Source organism: Panulirus ornatus, chromosome 57, assembly GCF_036320965.1.
Source record: "Panulirus ornatus isolate Po-2019 chromosome 57, ASM3632096v1, whole genome shotgun sequence".
NCBI classification, from domain to species: domain Eukaryota; kingdom Metazoa; phylum Arthropoda; class Malacostraca; order Decapoda; family Palinuridae; genus Panulirus; species Panulirus ornatus.
Genome location: NC_092280.1, coordinates 19,239,013 through 19,266,512, shown reverse-complemented (window position 1 = coordinate 19,266,512; position 27,500 = coordinate 19,239,013). Strand labels below are relative to the sequence as shown.

Genomic DNA, 27,500 nt, shown 5'->3' with positions numbered 1-27,500 from the left:
GGAAACAGACGAAAGAAATGGCCCAACCCACCCCCATACACATGTATATACATACACGTCCACACACGCAAATATACATACCCACACATCTCAATGTACACATATATATACACTCACAGACACATACATATACACACATGCACACAATTCACACTGTCTGCCTTTATTCATTCCCATCGCCACCTCGCCACACATGGAATAACATCCCCCTCCCCCCTCATGTGTGCGAGGTAGCGCTAGGAAAAGACAACAAAGGCCCCATTCGTTCACACTCAGTCTCTAGCTGTCATGCAATAATGCCCGAAACCACAGCTCCCTTTCCACACCTAGGCCCCACAGAAGTTTCCATGGTTTACCCCAGACGCTTCACATGCCCTGATTCAATCCATTGACAGCACGTCGACTCCGGTATACCACATCGATCCAATTCACTCTATTCCTTGCCCACCTTTCACCCTCCTGCATGTTCAGGCCCCGATCACACAAAATCTTTTTCACTCGATCTTTCCACCTCCAATTTGGTCTCCCACTTCTCCTCGTTCCCTCCACCTCCGACACATATATCCTCTTGGTCAATCTTTCCTCACTCATTCTCTCCATGTGCCCAAACCATAATTAATTATGTTAAGCCTATGACTTACGCAGATACACTTGACAATCAATCCCACGTTCAAAAATGAACATAGAACAAATATTATACATATCTAAAAAAGAAAAAACATTTTCAAAATATGAGAGGAAAAAGAAGAAAATGTGTTAAAAAAAATTAAATATGAAGGAAAAAAGAAGAAATGGACGAGGTTGTAGATAATTACTTTATCACGTTTCTGGAAAATGACCGGATTCTATTTTTCGTATTTTTCGCATTGAAGAGAAGAAAAAAAATATAAAAAAAGAGAGGAAAAACCCGGGTACGTGGGAGACTGACGATGTTAATTAGGGGAGAGAGGGGGCAGAGCCGCAAGGAAAGGACAAAATGCTAATCAGGTCGAACAGGAGGACGATGAAAAAAGAAAATAAAATGGGTTCATAACACACAACACGACGCCTGCCTCAGCCATCAATTGACCCCACCCCAGAGGAGACATCACAATGACGCTCAACATCACTGGCCATCGTTGGCAGGCGCCAGAGAGAGAGAGAGAGAGAGAGAGAGAGAGAGAGAGAGAGAGAGAGAGAGAGAGAGAGAGAGAGAGAGAGAGAGAGAGAGAATGTTGATGCAGGAGCTCCTGGTGGGTGAGAGATGTGTCTCTCTCAGCTGTGTAGGTGGGTGAGAGATGTCTCTCTCAGCTGTGAAGGTGGGCGAAGACAACTGCCAAAGATATGATACATTGAGAAGACACGTAAGGGTCAAGGGAAGGGACTTATACGCGCGCGCACACACACACACACACACACACACACACACAAGACAGCCTTTGATCCTGGGTGATGTGAACGTGTATTGAAACAGCTGATAAAAACAGTTGACTGGAATATAGTGACGTGAGTTTTACCCAGGACTCCACAAAGGGGGTTTAAAAAAAAAAACGAAAAAAAACCTAGGGTCTGTAAAATGGTTCTTTTTGGGGTTAAATTGTGTAAAACCTTTCTTTTTTTTTTTAATCTTTTGCCTTCACGTTCTCTCTCTCTCTCTCTCTCTCTCTCTCTCTCTCTCTCTCTCTCTCTCTCTCTCTCTCTCACACACCATGATTTCCGGTGATGTGCTCTCTTACCTCCTGGAGCTACAAGCGTCCTTGTGCCTTACAAGACACCCCCCACACACCCACACACACACACAGAGGCGGCGTGTCACACGCAGCAACGTGGAGGAAATTGACACGACGCCCTAAGGGTGGGTGAGTGAGGCGATCCAATCATCCCTCCTTTGTCGTGGTTTGTGGGAGGGAGGAGCAACACCAGTATACGTAATGTGTGAAACGTCGGCTCGAACCGGAGTAAGACAGTAATGTATTCACAATGTATGAAACGCCGGGTCGAACCGGAGTGAGACAGTAATGTATTCACAATGTATGAAACGCTGGGTCGAACCAGAGTGAGGCAGTAATGTATTCACAATGTATGAAACGCCGGGTCGAACCGGAGTGAGACAGTAATGTATTCACAATGTATGAAACGTCGGGTCGAACCAGAGTGAGGCAGTAATGTATTCACAATGTACGAAACGCCGGCTCGAACCGGAGTGAGACAGTAATGTATTCACAATGTATGAAACGCCGGGTCGAACCGGAGTGAGACAGTAATGTATTCACAATGTGTGAAACGCCGGGTCGAACCGGAGTGAGACAGTAATGTATTCAATGTATGAAACGCTGGGTCGAACCGGAGTGAGACAGTAATGTATTCACAATGTATGAAGCGCTGGGTCGAACCAGAGTAAGAATGTAATGTGCTCACAATGTATGAAACGCTGGGTCGAACCAGAGTGAGACAGTAATGTACTCATATGAAACGCTGGGTCGAACCAGAGTGAGACAGTAATGTACTCATATGAAACGCTGGGTCGAACCGGAGTAAGAATGTAATGTGCTCACAATGTATGAAACGCTGGGTCGAACCAGAGTGAGGCAGTAATGTATTCACAATGTATGAAACGCCGGCTCGAACCGGAGTGAGACAGTAATGTACTCCTATGATACGCCTGTTCGAACCCGTTGTCAGGCGGAGTGAACCAAGCGAGTGATTTCTCCTGTAAAACGAAACTAACTAACTAAACCATCCCGCCCGGCAGTATCCCAGGTGACGTCAGGGATGTCAGTGTGGACGATGGCTCCTCACCCCCAGCTTATGGAGGTGAAGCAAAGCCTTGATACCAGAGTTTATATCCTCCCAAAACCCATCTCGACGCTGATGAAACAAATGGCATTAAACACCACATCTTCTGTTGCTGATGAAACAAATGGCATTAAACACCACATCTTCTGTTGCTGATGATAAAAATGGCATTAAACCCCACATCTTCTGTTGCTGATGAAACAAATGGCATTAAACCCCACATCTTCTGTTGCTGATGAAACAAATGGCATTAAACACCACATCTTCTGTTGCTGATGAAACAAATGGCATTAAACACCACATCTTCTGTTGCTGATGAAACAAATGGCATTAAACACCACATCTTCTGTTGCTGATGATAAAAATGGCATTAAACCCCACATCTTCTGTTGCTGATGAAACAAATGGCATTAAACCCCACATCTTCTGTTGCTGATGAAACAAATGGCATTAAACACCACATCTTCTGTTGCTGATGATAAAAATGGCATTAAACCCCACATCTTCTGTTGCTGATGAAACAAATGGCATTAAACCCCACATCTTCTGTTGCTGATGAAACAAATGGCATTAAACCCCACATCTTCTGTTGCTGATGAAACAAATGGCATTAAACACCACATCTTCTGTTGCTGATGATAAAAATGGCATTAAACACCACATCTTCTGTTGCTGATGATAAAAATGGCATTAAACACCACATCTTCTGTTGCTGATGAAACAAATGGCATTAAACCCCACATCTTCTGTTGCTGATGATAAAAATGGCATTAAACCCCACATCTTCTGTTGCTGATGAAACAAATGGCATTAAACACCACATCTTCTGTTGCTGATGATAAAAATGGCATTAAACCCCACATCTGTTGCTGATGAAACAAATGGCATTAAACCCCACATCTTCTGTTGCTGATGAAACAAATGGCATTAAACACCACATCTTCTGTTGCTGATGAAACAAATGGCATTAAACACCACATCTTCTGTTGCTGATGAAACAAATGGCATTAAACACCACATCTTCTGTTGCTGATGAAACAAATGGCATTAAACACCACATCTTCTGTTGCTGATGAAACAAATGGCATTAAACACCACATCTTCTGTTGCTGATGAAACAAATGGCATTAAACACCACATCCTTTGCTGAAGAAACGAACTAGACGAATCATCTATAGCTCTCTTGCAGAAACATCACCCATCGTTGTTGTTTTTTTTGCCTCGAGTTGAAAAGGTTCGGGAGAGGATAACTGTCTCTGTGAAGGCAAAGAGAAGCATATGAATTCTTATTTCCTCAGTGAGAAAAAATAAAGAATCCGTGAGACAAAGATGATCCGTTCGTGTCACGAGAGCCGACGACCTGACATATCCTCCTCCACCCCCACCGTCAAAACAGTGTTAAGTCGCTCTGATCAGAGAGAGGGAGGGAAGGTCTTCAAAGCATTTCTTTTTCTCCGAGGAATTTCTTTATCAACGACTTAATTGGATTTCCTCCCAGATCAGATCCGCCATCTGTCTGATGACTCTCCCTGTGGAAGGAATGTCGGTAGCAAGGGAAGGGTAGCTGTAAGAGATGTAAAGAGACACATACGTGATGAGAAGATGTAAACACACACATACACACACAAGGAGATGAAATTTCGTTCATAGGAGCGGGAGTGACATGGGGGAAAAAATAGTAAGGATATATATATATATATATATATATATATATATATATATATATATATATATATATATATATATATATATATATATTCGTGTGAAGAAATACCAGGAGACACAGAGCGTAGAGTGCCAAAAGGTGAGAGGAAATTAAGTGAGGGGAGTGGGTGAAGAATGGGAGGTATTTAGTGAAGCAATGATGGCTTGTGCGAGAGATGCGTGTGAAATGGGAAAGACGGGAGGTGGGCAGATTAGAAAGGGTGGTGAGTGGTGAGATGAAGAAGCGAAGTTGCTACTGAAAGATGAAAGGGATATGTTTGGGTGGTACTTGCAGAGAAAGAGTGCAAGTGATTGGGAGATGTATAAAAGCAAGCGGCAGGAGGTCAAGAGGAAGGTGCAGGGGTTGAAAAAGAGGGAAATGGGAGTTGGGGTGAGCAAGTATCAGAAAAATTTAGGGAGAATAAGATGCTATGGAAGGAGGTTAATAATGTGCGAAAGACAAGGGAAGAAATGGGAACATCGGTGAGGGGAGAAGGAGGGGAAGTGATAACAAGTAGTGACGAAGTGAAGAGATGGAGAGAGCATTTTGAAGGACTGTTAAATATGTTCGATAATAAAGTGGCTGATGTAGGGTGTTTGGGTTGAGGTTGTATGGAAAGTGATGGAGAATGGTTTGGTGAAGAGAGCTAAGGTGGTGAAAGCCTTACGTATTATGAAAACTGGCAAGGGGGCTGGAGTGGTTGGTATTGCGGTTGAATTCATTAAGAAAGGGGAAAACGACTGTGTTGTTGATTGGTTGGTAAGGATTTTTGATGTATGTATGGATCATTTTGAGGTGCTTGAGGATTGACGGAATACATGTACAAGAGACATTGTGCAAACTCCAAGGGGATAAAGGTGAGTGTCCAAACTACAAAGGTTTAAGTTTGTTGAGTCAGGTAACTTGTATAAGAGGGGTAGTTATTGAGAGGGTGATGGAATGTACAGAGTATCAGACTGGGGAGGAGCAGAGCATTAGGGTGGGGAAGAGCAGTGTGGTTTCAGAAGTGGTAGAGGATGTGTGGATCAGGTGTTTACTTTAAAGAATGTGTGTGAGAAATACTTAGAAAAACAGATGGATTTGTATATGACTTCCAACTTATTTTCTAAAAGACATTTCTTTGGATTTGTTTGGATTTCACGACTTTATCTATTCTATAAGTTCCCCTTCGTTCCTTTCACCTCATCGTTTTCCACCCCCAATTAGTGTATCATATAGATTGCTCTGAGTAAATGTAAGATCCCATACTGATGGTGTATTAGACCCTGTGACTCTAATGTGCTCAGTGATGCACTGATACACATTACTACATACACAATAAGACCTTGTGTCCCCACGACTCACTATCGTCACGAGAACGTGAAATCTCACACTCTTTTTCTGCACGACTGAAATACCTCACTATCAGAACTGAACCATCTTTGAGGCGTTCATATCTTCACTATCAGAACTGAACCATCTTTGAGGCGTTCATATCTTCACTATCAGAACTGAACCATGTTTGAGGCGTTCGTATCTTCACTATCAGAACTGAATCATCTTTGAGGCGTTCATATCTTCACTATCAGAACTGAACCATGTTTGAGGCGTTCATATCTTCACTATCAGAACTGAATCATCTTTGAGGCGTTCATATCTTCACTATCAGAACTGAACCATGTTTGAGGCGTTCATATCTTCACTATCAGAACTGAATCATCTTTGAGGCGTTCATATCTTCACTATCAGAACTGAACCATGTTTGAGGCGTTCATATCTTCACTATCAGAACTGAACCATGTTTGAGGCGTTCATATCTTCACTATCAGAACTGAACCATCTTTGAGGCGTTCATATCTTCACTATCAGAACTGAACCATTTTTGAGGCGTTCGTATCTTCACTATCAGAACTGAACCATGTTTGAGGCGTTCATATCTTCACTATCAGAACTGAACCATCTTTGAGGCGTTCATATCTTCACTATCAGAACTGAACCATTTTTGAGGCGTTCATATCTTCACTATCAGAACTGAACCATGTTTGAGGCGTTCATATCTTCACTATCAGAACTGAACCATCTTTGAGGCGTTCATATCTTCACTATCAGAACTGAACCATCTTTGAGGCGTTCATATCTTCACTATCAGAACTGAACCATTTTTGAGGCGTTCGTATCTTCACTATCAGAACTGAACCATCTTTGAGGCGTTCGTATTTTCACCATCAGAACTGAGCCATCTGTATACCCATCCATGCTTGCTCTGTATACCTGGCCATCCTTGCTCTGTATACCCACACATGCTTGCTCTGTATACCCGGCCAGGCTTGCTCTGTATACCTGGCCATGCTTGCTCTGTATACCTAGCCATGCTTGCTCTGTATACCCGGCCAGGCTTGCTCTGTATACCTAGCCATGCTTGCTCTGTATACCTGGCCATGCTTGCTCTGTATACCTAGCCATGCTTGCTCTGTATACCTGGCCAGGCTTGCTCTGTATACCTGGCCATGCTTGCTCTGTATAATCTGCTTATGTTTGCTCTGTATACCTGGCCATGCTTGCTACGTTATCTGCCTATGTTTGCCTTATACCAGGTCCATGTTTACTGTGGACCTGGCCGCCCTGGCGCTGTACCCGGCCGTGAATGCTGTGAGGCAGGCCACGCTGTCCCTGTGGCAAGCAGTTAATACAGCACAACACAGCTCTCGAAGGACGCTATCTGGTGTCAAGGAAAACGGTAGACAAATGGTCCTCTTTCCTCCCTCTTTAGTTCTCTCTCTCTCTCTCTCTCTCTCTCTCTCTCTCTCTCTCTCTCTCTCTCTCTCTCTCTCTCTCTCTCTCTCTCCTCCTGTCGTGTGTGTGTCAAGCACCCTCCTAAGCCCACCCTCCCTCCCTCCCCTCCTCCTTCCCTTCCCTCTACGCTTAATCATATCAATTACAGGTCAGCTCAGATCGCCCCACAAAGCGACCTTTCATCGGGATCAGAAGAATGGGATATTGGACCCGAGGTGACCTTGTCTCCCCCTCGAGATGACCAGGCCCAGAGGAGGTCAGCGGAGATGGCAGGACACGCTGAACGTAGGTCTCCTGACCTTTCCTGACCTCTCACAAACACATGGCTCATGTCTTTCCCAATAACTCTTGACCCTCGGCCTCATTTCAAAAGACAGGTCTCCCACTTTCTCAAAAAAAAAAAAGAAAAAAAAATATCCCTCAATACTTCCCATTGTCTTTTCCTTTTTTCCCTCCCTCCCCTCCGGACGGCACCTCACTGAACGCGGGTCAACTTTCCCCCTCCCCCTCAAAGGATATTGAAAGGGGGGGAAAACCCCCTCCCTAATATTTCTCTCGTCTTTGTTCGCCTGGTAACATACCAGCTTGTGAGACGTTTGATGGCCTTCCTCTCTCTCCGTCAGCTTAGAGAGAGAGAGAGAGAGAGAGAGAGAGAGAGAGAGAGAGAGAGAGAGAGAGAGAGAGAGAGAGAGAGAGAGAGAGAGAGAGAGAGAGCAAAGTCCGAGGAGGACCTCAACATGAGACTCGGGGAGTCAAGGGTGCACCTTAAGCGGTGAACACGTTCGAGGGACAAGTCCTCCAAGAGGCTTAAGGGTCACGTGACACCCCCTGGCTTAGGGTGTTACTGGCCTGTTGTATAGTTCAGGCACAGTCTGGCCTCCAGGCCCTCAGTGTTGTGGACGGAGAATAGAGCCATCTGGCGACCGAGACGGTCACAATAGATTCTCGTTTGTAAAGAAAATCAAGTTTAACACAAACGCCCAAAGATATATATATATATATATATATATATATATATATATATATATATATATATATATATATATATATATATATATATATATCATACAAACCTCCAACAGCCAGGATCGAACCTTAACGCTACCTCGCTAACGCAGGAAATGACGAATATGTATGATATATATATATATATATATATATATATATATATATATATATATATATATATATATATATATATATATATCATACATATTCGTCATTTCCTGCGTTAGCGAGGTAGCGTTAAGAACAGAGGACTGAGCCTAGGAGGGGAAATCCTCACTTGGCTCCCTTCTCTGTGGGTTCAAAGGCACGGCATCATACTGAGGGATCGTTCGTACTCGAAGGTCGTACCGCCGTGCATAAAGGACCGTACTCATGGGTCGTACCGCCGTGCATAAGGACCGTGCCTCTGTGCTGTATCTAAGAAAAACCTACCCTATGATATTTTTCTTTAATTCCAGCATCACAGTGAGTGACGCACAGCGACACAAGGCTACACCCTGAGCTTTAGACACGTGACCTACCATCACACACACCGTGCAGTGCGTGTGTGTGTGTGTGTGTGTGTGTGTGTGTGTGTGTGTGTGTGTGTGTGTCGCTCCCCGCTCTTCTCACACTGCCATCTTCGCTACACTGAACACAATCTTCCTTCAAACCCTCATTCCTTCACTTCTCTCACTGCCGGGTTCGATGCCTGCAAGCCAAGCGTGGGGCCCAGGTTCGAACCCCCGGACGGGGTAGCAACAACAACAGCTGGCCCACAGCCAACTCAGCTGTTCATCCTCGCCTCTTTCAGCCTGACTGGGTAAACAAGACCCCGGGGCCCTAACTTGGGGGAGCTTAATCCTTAATCTCCCACTCCTTTTACAACTCCTGCTTCGCTAATCCAATAACCAATCTCTCCTAATGTGTTAATCCTCTCTCTCTCTCTCTCTCTCTCTCTCTCTCTCTCTCTCTCTCTCTCTCTCTCTCTCTCTTCCAGGTCTACTATGCTCTCTCTCTCTCTCTCTCTCTCTCTCTCTCTCTCTCTCTCTCTCTCTCTTCCAGGTCTACTATGCTCTCTCTCTCTCTCTCTCTCTCTCTCTCTCTCTCTCTCTCTCTCTCTCTCTCTCCCAGGTCTACTAATCGTGCCCTTCTCTCCCTCCCTCCGTGGCAGCTTCATGTTCCACCGGTGGGTGTTCGAGCCAGAGTTCTGCAGGATCGTGGCCTTCATGCAGCACGTCTCCGTCACCTGCAGCGTCTACACTCTGGTGGCCATCGGGGTCGACAGGTGAGCTCCTCTCCTCCCTCCCTCACTCACTGGTTATCATTCCCCTCCCTCCCTCCCTCCCTGGTTATCATTCCCCTCCCTCCCTCCCTCCCTGGTTATCATTCCCCTCCCTCCATCCCTCCCTGGTTATCATCCCCCTCCCTCCATCCCTCCCTGGTTATCATTCCCCTCCCTCCATCCCTCCCTGATTATCATTCCCCTCCCTCCCTCCCTCCATGGTTATCATTCCCCTCCATCCCTCCCTCCCTGGTTATCATTCCTCTCGTCCCTCCCTCCCTCCCTGGTTATCATTCCTCTCGTCCCTCCCTCCCTCCCTGGTTATCATTCCTCTCCTCCCTCCCTCCCTCCCTCCCTGGTTATCATTCCTCTCCCTCCCTCCCTCACTGGTTATCATTCCTCTCCCTCCCTCCCTCCCTGGTTATCATTCCTCTCCCTCCCTTCCTCCCTCCCTGGTTATCATTCCTCTCCCTCCCTCGCTCCCTGGTTATCATTCCTCTCGTCCCTCCCTCCCTCCCTGGTTATCATTCCCCTCCCTCCCTTCCTCCCTGATTATCATTCCCCTCCATCCCTCCCTCCCTGGTTATCATTCCCCTCCCTCCCTGGTTATCATTCCTCGTCTTCTTCTCGATCGTTATCATGATTAGCCTCGTACGTCGACTCTCTGTCCGTCATGCCAGCCACACCAGCCAGGGTCAGTCGGGCCAGGTTGTACCAGCCGGGCGGGCGGGCGGGGGACACACACGCCCATGTCAGGTGGAGATGGGCGGGAAGACCTTCGTGATGGGGAGGTCACGACAGGTCAGGTCACGGGACGCTGACTTCAGACACAAGACGATGGTGTTGGTCAACTAATTCTGGATGACGTGAACATCCCCCCACCACCTTGCTCCTCCTCCTGTATAATAACAACGCACACAGGAGTTTGAATTTGTTATGATTTACAGTTTTATTTTATCATTTGCCCTCGTGTGTGTGTGTGTGTGTGTGTGTGTGTGTGTGTGTGTGTGTGTGTGTGTGTGTGTGTGTGTGTGTGCGTGCGTGCGTGCGTGCGTGCGTGCGTGCGTGCGTGCGTGCGTGCGTGCGTGCGTGTGTGTGTGTTTGTGTGTGTGTGTGTGTGCGTGCGTGCGTGCGTGCGTGTACCTGAGAAGGTCAGTGCCAGCCTTGGGTTCGACGGCCGTGGTCTCCACTCCCTCCCTCCCTCCCTCACCCTGACGGCCGTCGTCTCCACTCCCTCCCTCACTATGACGGCCCTCCCTCCCTCAGCGTGACGGTACACCCTGCCCGCCACACCCTCCCTCCCTCCCTCCCTCAGCGTGACGGTACACCCTGCCCGCCACACCCTCTCTCCCTCCCTCAGCGTGACGGTACACTCTGCCCGCCACACCCTCCCTCCCTCCCTCCCTCAGCGTGACGGTACACCCTGCCCGCCACACCCTCCCTCCCTCCCTCCCTCAGCGTGACGGTACACCCTGCCCGCCACACCCTCTCTCCCTCCCTCAGCGTGACGGTACACCCTGCCCGCCACACCCTCTCTCCCTCCCTCAGCGTGACGGTACACCCTGCCCGCCACACCCTCCCTCCTTCCCTCCCTCAGCGTGACGGTACACCCTGCCCGCCACACCCTCCCTCCCTCCCTCAGCGTGACGGTACACCCTGCCCGCCACACCCTCCGTCCCTCCCTCCCTCAGCGTGACGGTACACTCTGCCCGCCACACCCTCCCTCCCTCCCTCCCTCAGCGTGACGGTACACCCTGCCCGCCACACCCTCTCTCCCTCCCTCAGCGTGACGGTACACCCTGCCCGCCACACCCTCCCTCCTTCCCTCCCTCAGCGTGACGGTACACCCTGCCCGCCACACCCTCCGTCCCTCCCTCCCTCAGCGTGACGGTACACCCTGCCCGCCACACCCTCCGTCCCTCCCTCCCTCAGCGTGACGGTACACTCTGCCCGCCACAGGTACAAGGCCCTCATCCACCCGCTCAACTCCCGGTGGACCAAGTCGCGGGCCAGGCTCGTCATCGGCGGCATCTGGGTCTTCTCCGTCGTCATATCCATCGTGCCGCTGGTCGTCTCCGACTCCGAGCGCTACGACTGGGACGGAGAGTGAGTACTGCCGCTGCCTGCCTCACTACCTTACTGCTGCTCTCTTACCTCCGCCACCCCTCCGATACCCTCCCTCCCTCCAGACCACACCAGGATATAGAATACAGCTCACGTACGTACGTACGTAACCTCCTGGATGTCGTGCGATGCCGTGAAGAGCGGGAGGAGTGAGGAGACTGGAAACTCTCCCATCCTGTATTACTACTTAAAAAATGAATAAATGAATAGATAGATGGATAAATAGATAAATAAATAAGTGAATAAAGGAAGGAGCTAAGCGAATATTTTCGCTTTCGAGACTCTCTCAAGTCTTCCTGACGCTACCTCGCTCACGCGGGAAACAGCGATCAAGACTCTCTCAAGGGTTTCTGACGCTACCCCGCTCACGCGGGAAACAGCGAGGAAGATACAAGCAAGTGCCACAGCAATCTCAACCGTAACACTTCGACCTACGCTCATCTCGCCATCACAATCTGCTCTTGCCAAAACATAACAAACCCCCTTACTGAAAACATTACACCATGTCACGTCTACGTAAAGTAAACCACGTCAACATAGAGCAATAAAACAAGTTCACATCATCGTTATGCAGAAAGCATTCCAAAAGACTGTAACGAGACTCTCACTGACCAGATGGACACGATATAAAACCCTTGAGTTCTTTGTGTCGCTGATCAAGACAGTTACTGAAGAATATCTAATTGTGTAGGGTCTGAGTCGCCACTCCCACAACCGTGTTTCAGTTAGTACAAATGCAGTTCCCATTGGCTGTCACTTAACATCATTAGTCCGTTTAGGAATTAGTATTGCAAACTCCACTCGAATTACCGGACGCTCAACTGCTACTCTAGTGATCTCCAGCGGCCTCTGAAGCAGCCTGATCTTTGACCCGTGTTCACTCGTCACGATCCCTCCCTCCCTCCTCGCTTTGATCAGGACCCCCTGCATCAAAGCTGGTGCGTCCAGCACCTACCCCCATGAACGCCTCTGATCATACAGTGCAAAACGTGGAGTGTGTACAGGTTGATTCATCTGGAATGTGACCACTGCGCGCCCGAGAGTCGAACCCAGGCTGCATGAGAAAGGTCTGGGTTCGAGTCTGGGGTCCGCAGTAGTATAATGATGATTTGAGACTTCGAATCATTTATAGTCACTGGTGTCAGAACACAGAGAACACCTTTTCTTTATGTTTGTAGAACGAGTTATGGACAAACTATTAACAAACATCGAGCTAAAATAAGTTTGAGGATGAAAATCTTTGTAATATTTTTGTGAACCTCAAATTGAATGTTATATCACGCATATAACCATAACAGTTGACGAGTTTAACTTCCTTCAGTAAATCACAACTAAGGTTGGCAGGTTTTTATATGTTATGTAGACACCGCTCAATGTTTTCATAAAAAAGATACGCTAAATATAAACTATTATAAAAAAAAAGTCATATGAAAAATAAATTATATTGTCAGATATGAAAAATATTTGCATTAAAGTCACTTTTTTGTCTGATGGGAACATGAATTAAATAATAATACTGCAAAGTCTTGTATTTATAGGTTTCCTAAATAAAGATGTTTTAAGCTTACCATTTCTTCCCCTTGAAATCAAAATGCAAAAAAAAAAAAAAAAAAAAAAGATAAAAATGACGAAAATTTCATGTTTGGATGTTTACATGTCTGGAAAGACTCACTGACTGTCTCACTTATCAGCACCTGCCCCATGTATCAGTACCTGCCCCATATATCAGCACCTGCCCCCATTTATCAGTACCTGCCCCATATATCAGCACCTGCCCCCATGTATCAGTACATGCCCCATGTATCAGTACCTGTCCTATGTATCAGTACCTGCCCCATGTATCAGTACCTGTCCCATGTATCAGCGCCTATCCCATGCATCAGCACCTGCCCCATGTATCAGTACCTGCCCCATGTATTAGCGCCTATCCCATGCATCAGCACCTGCCCCATGTATCATTACCTGACCCATGTATCAGCAACTGCCCCATGTATCAGCACCTGCTCCATGTATCAGTACCTGCTCCATGTATCAGCGAATATTCCTTGTATCAGCACCTGCCTCATGTATCAGGACCTGCCCCATGTATCAGCACCTGCCTCATGTATCAGTACCTGCCCCATGTATCAGCAACTGCTCCATGTATCAGCACCTGCCCCATGTATCAGCAATTGTCCCATGTATCAGTACTTGCCCCATGCATCAGCAAACGTCCCATGTATCAGTACCTGCCCCATGTATCAGCAACTGTCCCATGTATCAGTACCTGCCCCATGTATCAGCAAATGTCCCATATACCAGCAACTGTCCCATGTATCAGTACCTACCCCACGTATCAGCACATGCCCCATGTATCAGCAGTTATGCCATGTATTAGTGGCGGCCCCATGTATCAGCAATTATCCCATGTATCAGCACCTCCATGTATCAGCACCTGCCATATGTATTTATTGTTCCATGTATCAGTGGCTGCCCCATGTATCAACAATTGTCCCATGTATCAACACTTGCCCCATGTATTAGCACCTGCCCCATGTATCAGTGGCTGCCCCATGTATCAGCAATAATCCCATGTATCAGCACCTGCCACATGTATTTACTGTTCCATGTATCAACAATTGCCCCATGTATCAACACCTGCCCCATGTATCAGCACCTGCCCCGTGTATCAGCAGTTATCCCATGTATCAGTGGCTGCCCCATGTATCAGCACCTGCCCCATGTATCAGCACCTGCCCCATGTATCAGCACCTGCCCCGTGTATCAGCAGTTATCCCATGTATCAGTGGCTGCCCCATGTATCAGCAACTGCTCCATGTATCAACAACTGTCCCATGTATCAGTGGTTGCCCCATGTATCAGTGACTGTCCCACGTATCACTACCCCGTCCTTCACGTTTGAAAATTCGTTGGTTGGACACAAAACTTTTGCGACTTAACTCATTTCCAGCTCTGAGTCCCTCTCTCTCTCTCATCACCATCACCAACACTACAATGACACACACCAACGTTATGTCCACACTACTTACAGTGTACCACCCGAACTGCAACCAGATCAGTCCCTGACTGTAATGGTGGTGTGACCAAACCTTCACATGTGGCCTATGTGGCCCCATGTGTCCACTACCTTACCCTCCATTTCGACACCTCCCGCTGCTCCTCCTCCTCCCCTCCAGCACCCTCAACCCCATCTTCTAGCCCACCCCACCCGCCCGCCACTAACCGCCGCTCGGGCGTGCGTGCGTCCTCCCTCCTGCCGCAGGTGGTACTACGAGTGCAAGGAGAACTGGCCCACGACGCAGAACGAGCTGTACGAGAAGACGTACACGGTGGCGCTGTTCGTGCTGACCTTCGCCCTGCCCGTCCTGGGTCTGGGCTACACCTACCTCTCCATCGTGGGCATGATGTGCTCCTACAGGATCCCGGGCAACGCCGAGCCCTCCAGGGACCAGCAGCACTTCCACGCCAAGGTCAAGGTAAGTAAGGCACCCCCCGGGAGGCGCCCCTGGCGCTGCCACCACCCTCATGCTTAGCTCTCACGACTCATATACTGCAGGACTGAGGCCATCAGAACTGTGCCACTCAGGGAGGCCACCATTCATACTGTGCCAATCAGGCGGTGCCATTCAGAGCGTGTGGCTCAGATCCTGTCGTCCAGGCTGCGGGGCGGCCCCCCTCAGGGCTTTCCTGCACCACAGGTGTGCCACACCGCATTCATGCGACGCTGCTTTCCCCCCCACCTCACCACACCACACCACACCAGCCACCACCACCACAGTCCCTTGACACAGGGCGGCACCGGCACCAGGTACCACTGAGAATGTTGTATACTCTCTCTCTGTCCACCCACGACCCACCATCATCAGGCATCTCCTCTGTTTACTCTCAATGTTCTCTCGTTGTCTGGTTCGTCCACATGTCGCCAGGGGAAGCAGATCATCACACACCCATCTCTCACACTACACCACACCAGCAGGCCATCACACTCCCATCTCTCTCTCACACCACACCACACCACACCAGCAGGTCATCACACACCCATCTCTCTCTCACACCACACCTCACCAGCAGGTCATCACACACCCATCTCTCTCTCATACCACACCTCACCAGCAGGTCATCACACACCCATCTCTCTCTCATACCACACCTCACCAGCAGGTCATCACACACCCACTCTCACACCACACCACACCAGCAGGTCATCACACACCCTTCTCTCTCTCACACCACACCACACCAGCAGGTCATCACACACCCAGCTCTGTCGCAGACTCGCCACAAATCCTCCACACTCCACTTGAGACACGGGTGTAACTGGCTCTCCAGGAGAGACATAGTTGACAGAGACCCCGTTTTTTTTCTTTTTTTCCCCTAGCGTCCCGGGAATCCGGCAATCCCTTTGTCAAGTCTCCTCCAGCGCCGTGAGTGGCGACCCTCCTCCTCTATCTCCGGGTACGGAGATCATCCTCTTCCGTGTTGTCTGACCAGGAGAGCCGTGTTTGTAACCTTCCTCTGGACCTCGAGTGGCCACTGACTGAGTGCCCCTTCCTTCATCTCCGTGGCTACCTGGTCCACCACCTCGTTGTGGCCAGCGAGCCTCATCCTCACCTGCCCTGCACAGTTGACCAGCATCAAATCCCCTTTGGAACACGAGGTTACAGCCCTTGGGCACGACGGTGCGGCCCTTGGGCACGACGCTACGTCCCTTGGGCACGACGGTGCGACCCTTGGGCACGACGGTGCGGCCCTTGGGCACGACGCTACGTCCCTTGGGCACGACGGTGCGACCCTTGAGCACGACGCTACGACCCTTGGGCACGACGGTGCGACCCTTGGGCACGACGGTAAGACCCTTGGGTTTATTGGCCTGGCCTCTGGACAAAAAGTCTTAGGGGCAGGTCGAAGGCAAGGCCATCCTACCCCAAAATCGCACAGCCGTACTCACGGGTCGTAACTTTGTGCTCACGGATCGTACCGCCGTACTCAAGATCGTAACGTGCGTTCACGGATCGCACCGCCGTACTCACGGATCGCACCGTCGTACTCACGGATCGTACCGCCGTACTCACGGATCGCACCGTCGTACTCACGGATCGTACCGCCATACTCACGGATCGTACCGCCGTACTCACGGATCGCACCGCCGTACTCACGGATCGCACCGTCGTACTCACGGATCGCACCGCCGTACTCACGGATCGCACCGTCGTACTCACGGATCGTACCGCCGTACTCACGGATCGCACCGTCGTACTCACGGATCGCACCGCCGTACTCACGGATCGCCCCGTCGTGATCAAGGGTATTATGAGTAAGGTCTACTGGCGCGTGAGCAGCGTGCGCACCCACGCTGTGGGCTGATCGAAGCAAACGCCTGAAGAAAATGGAGCGCCTCGACCCTTGGCCTCCACCAGCCCCAACACGCAGCACATCACATCCTGGCCTCCACCAGCCACATAACATTACCATCACACAAGGACCTCCTGCCACACGGACACCAGCGGACGAGAGACGCTCTACACATGTCAATTGGAGAGAACGGAGAGTGGCTTGGTGCCTGAATCCACACACACACACACACACACACACACAAAGCAGGGCTCGAACCCTGCTCACAATCAATGACCCAACTCCCCCCCATAAGACCCCACCACTAATACACTGATAACCTTTACCATGAACTTCCCTATAATATTTACCCCGTATAGCTAGTGACTGGTTGTGTTGTCCTCTCCTCTCTCCTCCCTCCCCGCCTCACCGTGCCTGTGTGTGTGTGGGGGGGTTGCCAGGTGATCAACATGATGGTGGCGGTCATGGCTTGCTTCGTGCTCAGCTGGTTCCCCCTCCAGGTCCTCCAATTCCTCATCTACTTCGCGCCGGAGATCATGGAGTGCCGCGGGCAGCAGTGCTTCGCCTACTACATGAGTTTCTTCACCTGCCACTGGATAGCCATGGCCAACTCCTTCATGAACCCCTTCATCTACTGCTTCATGAGCAATAACTTCAGGGTGAGTGGAGGGGGTTGTCGCCACCGCTGTCGACAAGGGAGTGGAGCTCGACAGCCACTTTCTTCAGGGGGTTTAAAGTATCAGGTTTGGTGGTTTGTTGTTAATGAGAGGCCATGAGAACCCTCTGACCTGGGGTGTTCAAGTAGGTACCTGGGGTGTTCAAGTCGGTACCTGGGGTGTTCAGGTAGGTACCTGGGGGTGTTCAGGTAGGTACCTGGGGGTGTTCAGGTAGGTACCTGGGGTGTTCAGGTAGGTACCTGGGGTGTTCAGGTAGATACCTAGGGGTGTTCAGGTAGATACCTAGGGGTGTTCAGGTAGATACCTGGGGGTGTTCAGGTAGGTACCTGGGGGTGTTCAGGTAGGTACCTGGGGTGTTCAGGTAGATACCTAGGGGTGTTCAGGTAGATACCTGGGGGTGTTCAGGTAGGTACCTGGGGGTGTTCAGGTAGGTACCTGGGGGTGTTCAGGTAGGTACCTGGGGTGTTCAAGTAGGTACCTGGGGGTGTTCAGGTAGGTACCTGGGTGTGTTCAGGTAGGTACCTGGGTGTGTTCAGGTAGGTACCTGGGGTGTTCAGGTAGGTACCTGGGGGTGTTCAGGTAGGTACCTGGGTGTGTTCAGGTAGGTACCTGGGTGTGTTCAGGTAGGTACCTAGGGTGTTCAGGTAGGTACCTGGGGTGTTCAGGTAGGTACCTGGGGTGTTCAGGTAGGTACCTAGGGTGTTCAGGTAGGTACCTGGGGTGTTCAGGTAGGTACCTGGGGTGTTCAGGTAGGTACCTGGGTGTGTTCAGGTAGGTACCTGGGTGTGTTCAGGTAGGTACCTGGGGTGTTCAGGTAGGTACCTGGGGTGTTCAGGTAGGTACCTGGGGTGTGTTCAGGTAGGTACCTAGGGTGTTCAGGTAGGTACCTGGGGTGTGTTCAGGTAGGTACCTGGGTGTGTTCAGGTAGGTACCTGGGGGTGTTCAGGTAGGTACCTGGGGTGTGTTCAGGTAGGTACCTGGGGTGTGTTCAGGTAGGTACCTGGGGTGTTCAGGTAGGTACCTGGGGTGTTCAGGTAGGTACCTGGGGTGTGTTCAGGTAGGTACCTGGGTGTGTTCAGGTAGGTACCTAGGGTGTTCAGGTAGGTACCTGGGGTGTTCAGGTAGGTACCTGGGTGTGTTCAGGTAGGTACCTGGGTGTGTTCAGGTAGGTACCTGGGGGTGTTCAGGTAGGTACCTAGGGTGTTCAGGTAGGTACCTGGGGTGTTCAGGTAGGTACCTGGGGGTGTTCAGGTATGTACCTGGGGTGTGTTCAGGTAGGTACCTGGGGTGTGTTCAGGTAGGTACCTGGGGTGTTCAGGTAGGTACCTGGGGGTGTTCAGGTAGGTACCTGGGGGTGTTCAGGTAGGTGCCTGGGTGTTCAGGTAGGTACCTGGGGGTGTTCAGGTAGGTACCTGGGGGTGTTCAGGTAGGTACCTGGGGTGTTCAGGTAGGTACCTGGGGTGTTCAGGTAGGTACCTGGGGTGTGTTCAGGTAGGTACCTGGGGTGTTCAGGTAGGTACCTGGGGGTGTTCAGGTAGGTACCTGGGGGTGTTCAGGTAGGTACCTGGGGGTGTTCAGGTAGGTACCTGGGGGTGTTCAGGTAGGTACCTGGGGGGTGTTCAGGTCTGTACCTAGACAGTGAAGGCTGAACTACCATAAAGTCAGCAACATAAACCACTTGTGTTCATCATTTAGTGTAAACTGTATCACGTTGGTCACATGTTCACCTCTCCCTCCTACATGTTCATCTCTCCCTCCTATGTGTTCATCTCTCCCTCCTACATGTTCACTTCTTCCTCCTACATGCTCATCTCTCTCTCCTACGTGTTCACCTCTCCCTCTTACGTGTTCATCTCTCCCTCCTATGTGTTCATCTCTCCCTCCTACGTGGTCATCTCTCCCTCCTACGTGTTCATCTCTCCCTCCTACGTGTTCATCTCTCCCTCCTACATGTTCATCTCTCTCCTACATGTTCATGTCTCCCTCCTACATGTTCATCTCTCCCTCCTACATGTTCATCACTCCCTCCTACATGTTCATCTCTCCCTCCTACGTGTTCATCACTCCCTCCTACATGTTCATCTCTCCCTCTTACGTGTTCATCTCTCCCTCCTACGTGTTCATCTCTCCCTCCTACATGTTCACCTCTCCCTCCTTCGTGTTAATCTTCCCTCCTAGATGTTCATCTCCCTCCTGCATATTCATCTCTCCCTCCTACGTGTTCATCTCTCCCTCCTACGTGTTCATCTCTCCCTCCTACGTGTTCATCTCTCCCTCCTACATGTTCACCTCTTCCTCCTACGTGTTCATCTCTCCCTCCTACATGTTCACCTCTTCCTCCTAAGTGTTCATCTCTCCCTCCTACATGTTCACCTCTCCCTCCTTCGTGTTAATCTTCCCTCCTACATGTTCATCTCCCTCCTGCATATTCATCACTCCCTCCTACATGTTCATCTCTCCCTCCTACGTGTTCATCTCCTCCATCAATCCAGCAATCTCACCAACATCCCTCCGTCATGGAGCACGTGTACCTCCAACACTGACGTATGTTGGAGGACGTTGGTGTGTGTGTGGTAGCCCAGCGTTCCCTCAGCGTCCATCATCCACTGGTGTAGGAGGAGACGTTTCTCCTATGCAAATATAAAGTCGAGTCGAGATGTGAACATTAATGTATCAGATTTTCTATAAGTGTGAGAGTCATGGGTAACTGCACGTTGGTCCAGCCGTGGGCCCTGGCACTCTGGTCCAGCCGTGGACCCTGGCACTCTGGTCCAGCCGTGGACCCTGGCACTCTGGTCCAGCCGTGGGCCCTGGCACTCTGGTCCAGCCGTGGGCCCTGGCACTCTGGTCCAGCCGTGGACCCTGGCACTCTGGTCCAGCCGTGGACCCTGGGGTTTTTAAGACTGTACCCAAACAAACCTTTTTCACGTGGAATCGGTGAAGGAATTCACTTTGCCTCCGCAATTACGGTCATCAAAGAGATGATACCGCCAGGGCTGGCCGTGCCAGAGAACACGTGAGACTTGGCTTCGGCCAGCTGCTACAAGTCGTGCTGCACGACGGGCGACTGTGAGGGTTCCAGCCCACGGTGCGCGTGTCCGCGAGACGACACGTGAGTTCCTCTGCAGGAAGATGTTCTCTGTAAAGGCCAGCAAACCTTCGTAAAGGCCAGCAAACCTTCGTAAAGGCCAGCAAACCTTCGTAAAGGCCAGCAAACCTTCGTAAAGGCCAGTAAACCTTCCTAAAGGCCAGCAAACCTTCGTAAAGGCCAGCAAACCTTCGTAAAGGCCAGCAAACCTTCGTAAAGGCCAGCAAACCTTCGTAAAGGCCAGTAAACCTTCGTAAAGGCCAGCAAACCTTCGTAAAGGCCAGTAAACCTTCGTAAAGGCCAGTAAACCTTCGTAAAGGCCAGCAAACCTTCGTAAAGGCCAGTAAACCTTCGTAAAGGCCAGCAAACCTTCGTAAAGGCCAGCAAACCTTCGTAAAGGCCAGTAAACCTTCGTAAAGGCCAGCAAACCTTCGTAAAGGCCAGCAAACCTTCGTAAAGGCCAGTAAACCTTCGTAAAGGCCAGCAAACCTTCGTAAAGGCCAGCAAACCTTCGTAAAGGCAAAAAAAACAAAACAAAAAAATCAAGAATGTGTTGATCTTTTGACTTCTTTTTCTTCTTGGTAATCACCTCATATAGCATCTCGAGTTACCCCTGCAATCAAACCCTTCCTCCTCCTCCTCCTCCTCCTCTTCTTCCTCTTCCTCTTCCTCCGTCCTACTGCTGCTGATTCTCCCGCTGGTAAAGCCATACTCGGTATACCTCATTTCCCCTCTCATACTGCTTTATATTACTCCGCGTCCAGTCTTCCGCCTTCATCTCCTCCCACGGAACTTGCTCCCTCATCTCACAGTGACTTTCCCAACCTCAGGTGGGCAAGGCGTCCAGTCCTCCGCCCTCATCTCCTCCCACAGAACTTGCTCCCTCATCTCACAGTGTCTTTCCAAGCCTCAGGTGGGCAAAACCGAACGAACGTCCAGATGGCACGCCTCCTCGGGGTCCTTAAGGAGCGTTCGTCGTGAGCAAAGCACCGATCACTGCTCGCCAGTGTCGTCTCCGTCTTGAAAACCAAAACTTTTCCTTGTACTTCGAAGCACGACAAAGAGCAGACTATCCATGGGAGAAGAGATCTCTTTCTAACCCTTCTCACGATCGCCCCATCGCTCCAGTCACTTCCGGCTCTTGATTCTTTTAAAACCCTCCTTCACACACACATCTAAAAATCAGCAACACAAACTTGGCAGAGTTTGGTATATTGGTGATCTTTCCTCCTATGTGACTAGTCTCTGCTCTTCCACTGACATAGATTCTGGCGAATCTTTTTTTGTAGTATGCGCTCGACATTTGCATGGCATCTGAGAGGTTTCTCTGTGTTCCCCTAGCGTACAGCTTCCTCTTCAGCCAGCCCACAGCACTGGTCGTTCACAGAGCCAGCCACTTCCCCTTCTCCTACCTGATCAACACAGGCGTCCCTCAATCTTCTTCTATCCTGTCGCTCAATCTCTTTTTCATTTTCTACGTGAATGATCGTCTCTCTTCAGCACTAAACAACTCTGTTCACTCTTACTCTTACCAGTTCCACTCTACCTTTCCCCCCCTCTCCTCACTCCAGGACTCGTATACTCATGCACTCACTCTCCTTCCGTCGTGCACACACCTCCTCACCCACGTCGGAGCTGTGGAGCGCCCCACACCCACCAAGTGGGACCAGAGTAACCTCATATTCAACAGTTCTAAAATACAATTTTTCCCCCTACTGCTGGGCCGAGCGATAAGAACCAGGGGAGGGTCCAGTTCACGTCATCAGCTCATTAATTATACTCATAATTAATTACGTGACAGACTTTATTGCCACTTAATTATGATGATAGGATAAGTTAGGGAGGAGCGGACGTCGTCGTCCCAACCACCCACCCGCCCTCAGGGTGGAGGCCTCTCCCTACCCATTTACCTCTTCCTGGCAGCCTATCGCTCCCTCCTACCTCCCTTTGGGGGACTCTCCCTCCCTTTCACTTCTCCCTGGGGGAGAGGGGGGGGGGTGTGTCTCTCTCCCTCCCTTCCATCTTTGCTGGGAGCCTTTCCCTCACTGTCTCTCTTCTCCCTGAGTCCCTCTCCCTCTCTCCTCCTCGGCCAGAGTGCCTGCCTCTCCCACCACTCCTACGTGTTTCTTTCCCCCTTCTCAAATCTCCCTTTATGCCTTTCCTTCCCTGCTACCTCTCCCTCTGAGCACTTCCTTCCCACCTCTCCCCGGGTTACTCTCCCTTCCTCTAATCTCTCTCTCTCTCTCTCTCTCTCTCTCTCTCTCTCTCTCTCTCTCTCTCTCTCTCTCTCTCTCTCTCTGGGGGCCTCTACCTCCACCGTCTCACACTCTCCCCGATGACCACACCTCTCCCTGGGTGCCTCTCCCTTCTCCCAACCTGCCCCTGAGGGGCTCTCCCTCGCTCTCGCATTCTCTCGGATGAACCACACCTCGCCAATCTCATCGCCACTTTAGGCTCTCTTTAACTGCCAGTCAGTTAACATTCATCTACTTGGGCCCCACCTTCCCTCTATGAGCCTCTCTCTCTCTCTCTCTCTCTCTCTCTCTCTCTCTCTCTCTGTCTGTCTCTCTCTCTCTCTCTCTCTCTCTCTCTCTCTCTCTCTCTCTCTGTCTCTCTCTCTCTCTCTCTCTCTCTCTCTCTCTCTCTCTCTCTCTCTCTCTCTCATAACGTGAACTTAGGCAAAAAAAAAGAGAGAGAGAGAAAATAAACCCGTCTTAAAGAAAATGAAGATGTAGCGAACGACCACTTTGTACAGTGGAGGTAGGGCAGACGTGGCGGGTGACTGGGAGGGAGGGAGGGAGTGAGTGAGCGAGCGAGCGGCGGACGGGAACACCGTAACCAGGCACGGGTCGGAGGAACTTACGATAGTGTGTGGGAGTTAAACTTACGATAGTGTGTGGGAGTTAAACTTACGATAGTGTGTGGGAGTTAAACTTACGATAGTGTGTGGGAGTTAAACTTACGATAGTGTGTGGGAGTTAAACTTACGATAGTGTGTGGGAGTTAAACTTACGATAGTGTGTGGGAGTTAAACTTACGATAGTGTGTGGGAGTTAAACTTACGATAGTGTGTGGGAGTTAAACTTACGATAGTGTGTGGGAGTTAAACTTACGATAGTGTGTGGGAGTTAAACTTACGATAGTGTGTGGGAGTTAAACTTACGATAGTGTGTGGGAGTTAAACTTACGATAGTGTGTGGGAGTTAAACTTACGATAGTGCGTGGGAGTTAGAGCGGGAGGGGGGGCGAGAGGGTGGGAGGGGGTTCCAGTCGATTTGGAGAGGCAGGGGGTAGGTGGGTGGAGGGAAGGAGGGAGGTTGGGAGAGTGGGCGGGGTTGTGGGTGGGGTTGTGGGTGGGGTTGTGGGTGGGGTTATGGGCGGGGTTGTGGGTGGGGTTGTGGGCGGGGTTGTGGGTGGGGTTGTGGGTGGGGTTGTGGGTGGGGTTGTGGGTGGGGTTGTGGGCGGGGTTGTGGGCGGGGTTGTGGGTGGGGTTGTGGGTGGGGTTGTGGGTGGGGTTGTGGGTGGGGTTGTGGGTGGGGTTGTGGGCGGTGTTGTGGGTGGGGTTGTGGGTGGGGTTGTGGGTGGGGTTGTGGGTGGGGTTGTGGGTGGGGTTGTGGGCGGGGTTGTGGGTGGGGTTGTGGGTGGCGACCGGGGAGTGCAAAGCTCCCAGGCCGCCCCGCCCCCCCGTCCAACACGAGCAGCAAATGGTAATGACAATGGCACGTGTGTCCTTCGTCATTCTTTCGACTTGTGACCCCGGGAGGAGAGAGAGAGAGAGAGAGAGAGAGAGAGAGAGAGAGAGAGAGAGAGAGAGAGAGAGAGAGAGAGAGAGAGAGCAGCCTCAGCCAGACACCCTATGATCAAAACAACGTAATAAAGCTGAGTAGGGACAACGGGTTCTTAATATGAGGGAGATGAGTTCCGGGGTCGTATGGACGGGTTGTTAATGGGGGAAGATGAGTTCCGGGGTCGTATGGACGGGTTGTTAATGGGGGAGATGAGTTCTGGGGGTCGTATGGACGGGTTGTTAATGGGGGAGATGAGTTCTGGGGGTCGTATGGACGGGTTGTTAATGGGGGAGATGAGTTCCGGGGTCGTATGGACGGGTTGTTAATGGAGGAGATGAGGTGTGGGGTCGTATCAAGGAAGGTCATTATTACCCAAACCAGAAGAAATGGACGAAGATAAAAAGAGTGAAGGTACGAGCAGGATATGGTGTGCGTGTGTGTGAAGCAGTAAGACACGTATCCCTCAGAGATGTGTAGGGATATGAGGAGATATTCAAAAGGCACTTCACACTGTACATTAAACCGAGACTACAATATGCTTCTTGAGTCCGGCCAGAGCAATGAGACAAACACAGAGGGCTGACAGAGAAGGTCTAGAGGAGGGCGATAGATATGGCACCAGACTTTAGAAAGGTGAATCACAGTGAGACGTTAGAGGAGATGAATTGGTCCATCATGGAAGACAGAAGAGTAAGAGGTGACTGATGACATTCTTTAATTTCTTAAACTAGTTTTATGTTGTCAACAGTGAACAGTTCTTTGAAAGATGGCAACAGAATAATCAAAAGGCTAGAATATGAAATTAAGAAACTTGTTTGGAAAGATGTAGAAAAAACAAAAAAGTACTTCAGTAGAGAAAGTGGTGCCTAAATGGAATGAAATAAGTGATCCGTGAGTGCAGTGAACACACAGAAGTTTACAAAGTTGTATGATGATCATAAAGTGCAAGAGATGGGACCCAGTGAGTGAAGACCTCCCTCCCCGTATAGCACAAACAGACACAATGATCATCATCATTCGTCAGACTCGACTGATGTTGAGAGTCCATATATCGTCCTCACATCAAAGAGGTTGTGGTACCTGGCTAACCTGCCAATTAACTGGTACCCAGTACCACACACACACACAAGCCCATCTACACTGGCTGTAAGCTTACCAGACCAAAACATCACAGCTAACAGCGACCCTTGGGCTATTATTCCTGGATGGGTCGGAAACGACCACGGGTTTACCCCTTTGGGGGCCAAGAGTTCCACTGTATAGTGTCCACTGGTGCAGTCATGTACAAGTCTCGCTCCCCCATTTACTCTGCGACCACTTCCATCGGGCTGATCGGAGTTGTTGATGCCAGATGATGATCACACATGATGCCCTTATGCGAGGACCTCAAACACCGTGTGATTTCCTTGGATCCATACCTTCCTCCTCCTCCTCCTCCCATGGCCGGAGCCGTACCTTAGATAAGAATCTTTCATGTTCTCTGGTAATTTCCCCCTACGCGACAGAGGAGGCTTTCCTCATTAGAAAGAACGAGGAAAGGAAACGACTCTGGGAATATGTCCTCCGTCCGTGAGCAGATCTCGAGCCGCGCTCCCCCCCCACAGATGACCAGGCTGGAAGCCGTCCGGGGCTTGGGTGGGTGGGTAGGCTGTTCGAGCCCCTCGGTCCAGCGACTCCTCCCTCATAGTCCTTAGGGTTGAGTGATCATTAGTTCTGGTCGAGGGAGCCTTCTCAGGGACTCTCTAGGGGGGGACGTGGGTCCAAGTGTGGGTACTCCTTTCCTACAGGAGCGCCTGGCCGTAACTCGTCCGAGATCCGAAGGCTCTTTCTTCTTTTGAGACGTCTGGCGATCGGAGGCGCCCGGCCCGACCCTTTTTTGGTTCCGAGAAGCCTGAAATCACAGGTCAGTAACCTGGGGCTACGGAAGCTCCCGAGGCTGTTGAAAGACGACGAGGCTGAGTCAAGGCCCGAGGCTTCTAGAAGAGCTGACCCATGAGGCTAGAGAAAACGTAAGTCTGTGTGTGATGGACTGTGATGGCACGGTGGTCAAAAAAAGAGAGTTGTAGCGCGAGCCATGTCAAGAGACTGGGCATTGAGGGACGACCTTATTAGCTAGGTACGGGTGTGTCCGCCCGCCGTTCAGGACAGCTCGCCTACATCGGAGTTTGCCATTTGGGTCGTGGAGACGAGCGCGCGAACCTCCACCCGCTCTGACACTTGTGAGGGGAAACGGAGGGTTGCGTCGTACGCTTGGTTATCTGTTGGAGGTAGAGGCGGGGTGGGAGACGGGCGCCGCGGGACACACACACCTCGTGAGCCACACGCCACCGCTGCTGCCGCTGATGATGGCGGAGTTTTAGCCGTCAATCACCCAAGCGATGCAGACGCCCAGACACAACCACCAACCTTCAGTTTAGGAGGGCACTCCCGAGAGAGAGAGAGAGAGAGAGAGAGAGAGAGAGAGAGAGAGAGAGAGAGAGAGAGAGAGAGAGAGAGAGAGAGAAGCATTCGGTGACTATACACACACACACAGAGGAAGGAGAGGGAGAGGGACACACACACACACAGAGGAAGGAGAAGGAGAGGGACATGGGATTAGCAAAGTGGTACGGCAGGGGGACGAGAGGAATTGAGAGGCAAACCCATCGTGGATGCAGTCAGAGACAGACGAAGGGAGAAAAACCATTGTGTTTATACTGTCGTCGGCGGAAGCCCAAGGACGGGTTGGGGGGGGCGCCAGGTGCTGGTCTATATATGATCTGTGGCTGATGTAAAAGAAAAAAGGAAATAAAGAAAAAGATACACAAGAGACGCGACCATAGTGTTATGTGAGCCGTCGTGAATATCTGAGACTTCGATGTCTACCATGAAGGCCCCTGGCTGGGAAAGGTGTGGGTAACTTTAGCATTATATTGCCTCCTCGTTGTCACTAACGGTCGCGAGGGGA

At 50.4% G+C, this 27,500-nt stretch overlaps 1 protein-coding gene across 4 annotated transcripts in view; it reads left to right on the top strand.

Annotated features, from left to right (window-relative positions):
• LOC139766220 (prolactin-releasing peptide receptor-like) overlaps positions 1–27,500 on the top strand; it is a 90,982-nt gene that overhangs the window by 42,473 nt on the left and 21,009 nt on the right. For all 4 annotated transcript variants that reach the window (XM_071694537.1, XM_071694535.1, XM_071694536.1 and 1 more), the window contains 4 exons: positions 9,414–9,527; positions 11,484–11,630; positions 14,911–15,124; positions 17,441–17,659. In XM_071694537.1, coding sequence (XP_071550638.1) covers positions 9,414–9,527; positions 11,484–11,630; positions 14,911–15,124; positions 17,441–17,659 — 694 coding nt within the window. The remainder of the gene's footprint in view (positions 1–9,413; positions 9,528–11,483; positions 11,631–14,910; positions 15,125–17,440; positions 17,660–27,500) is intronic.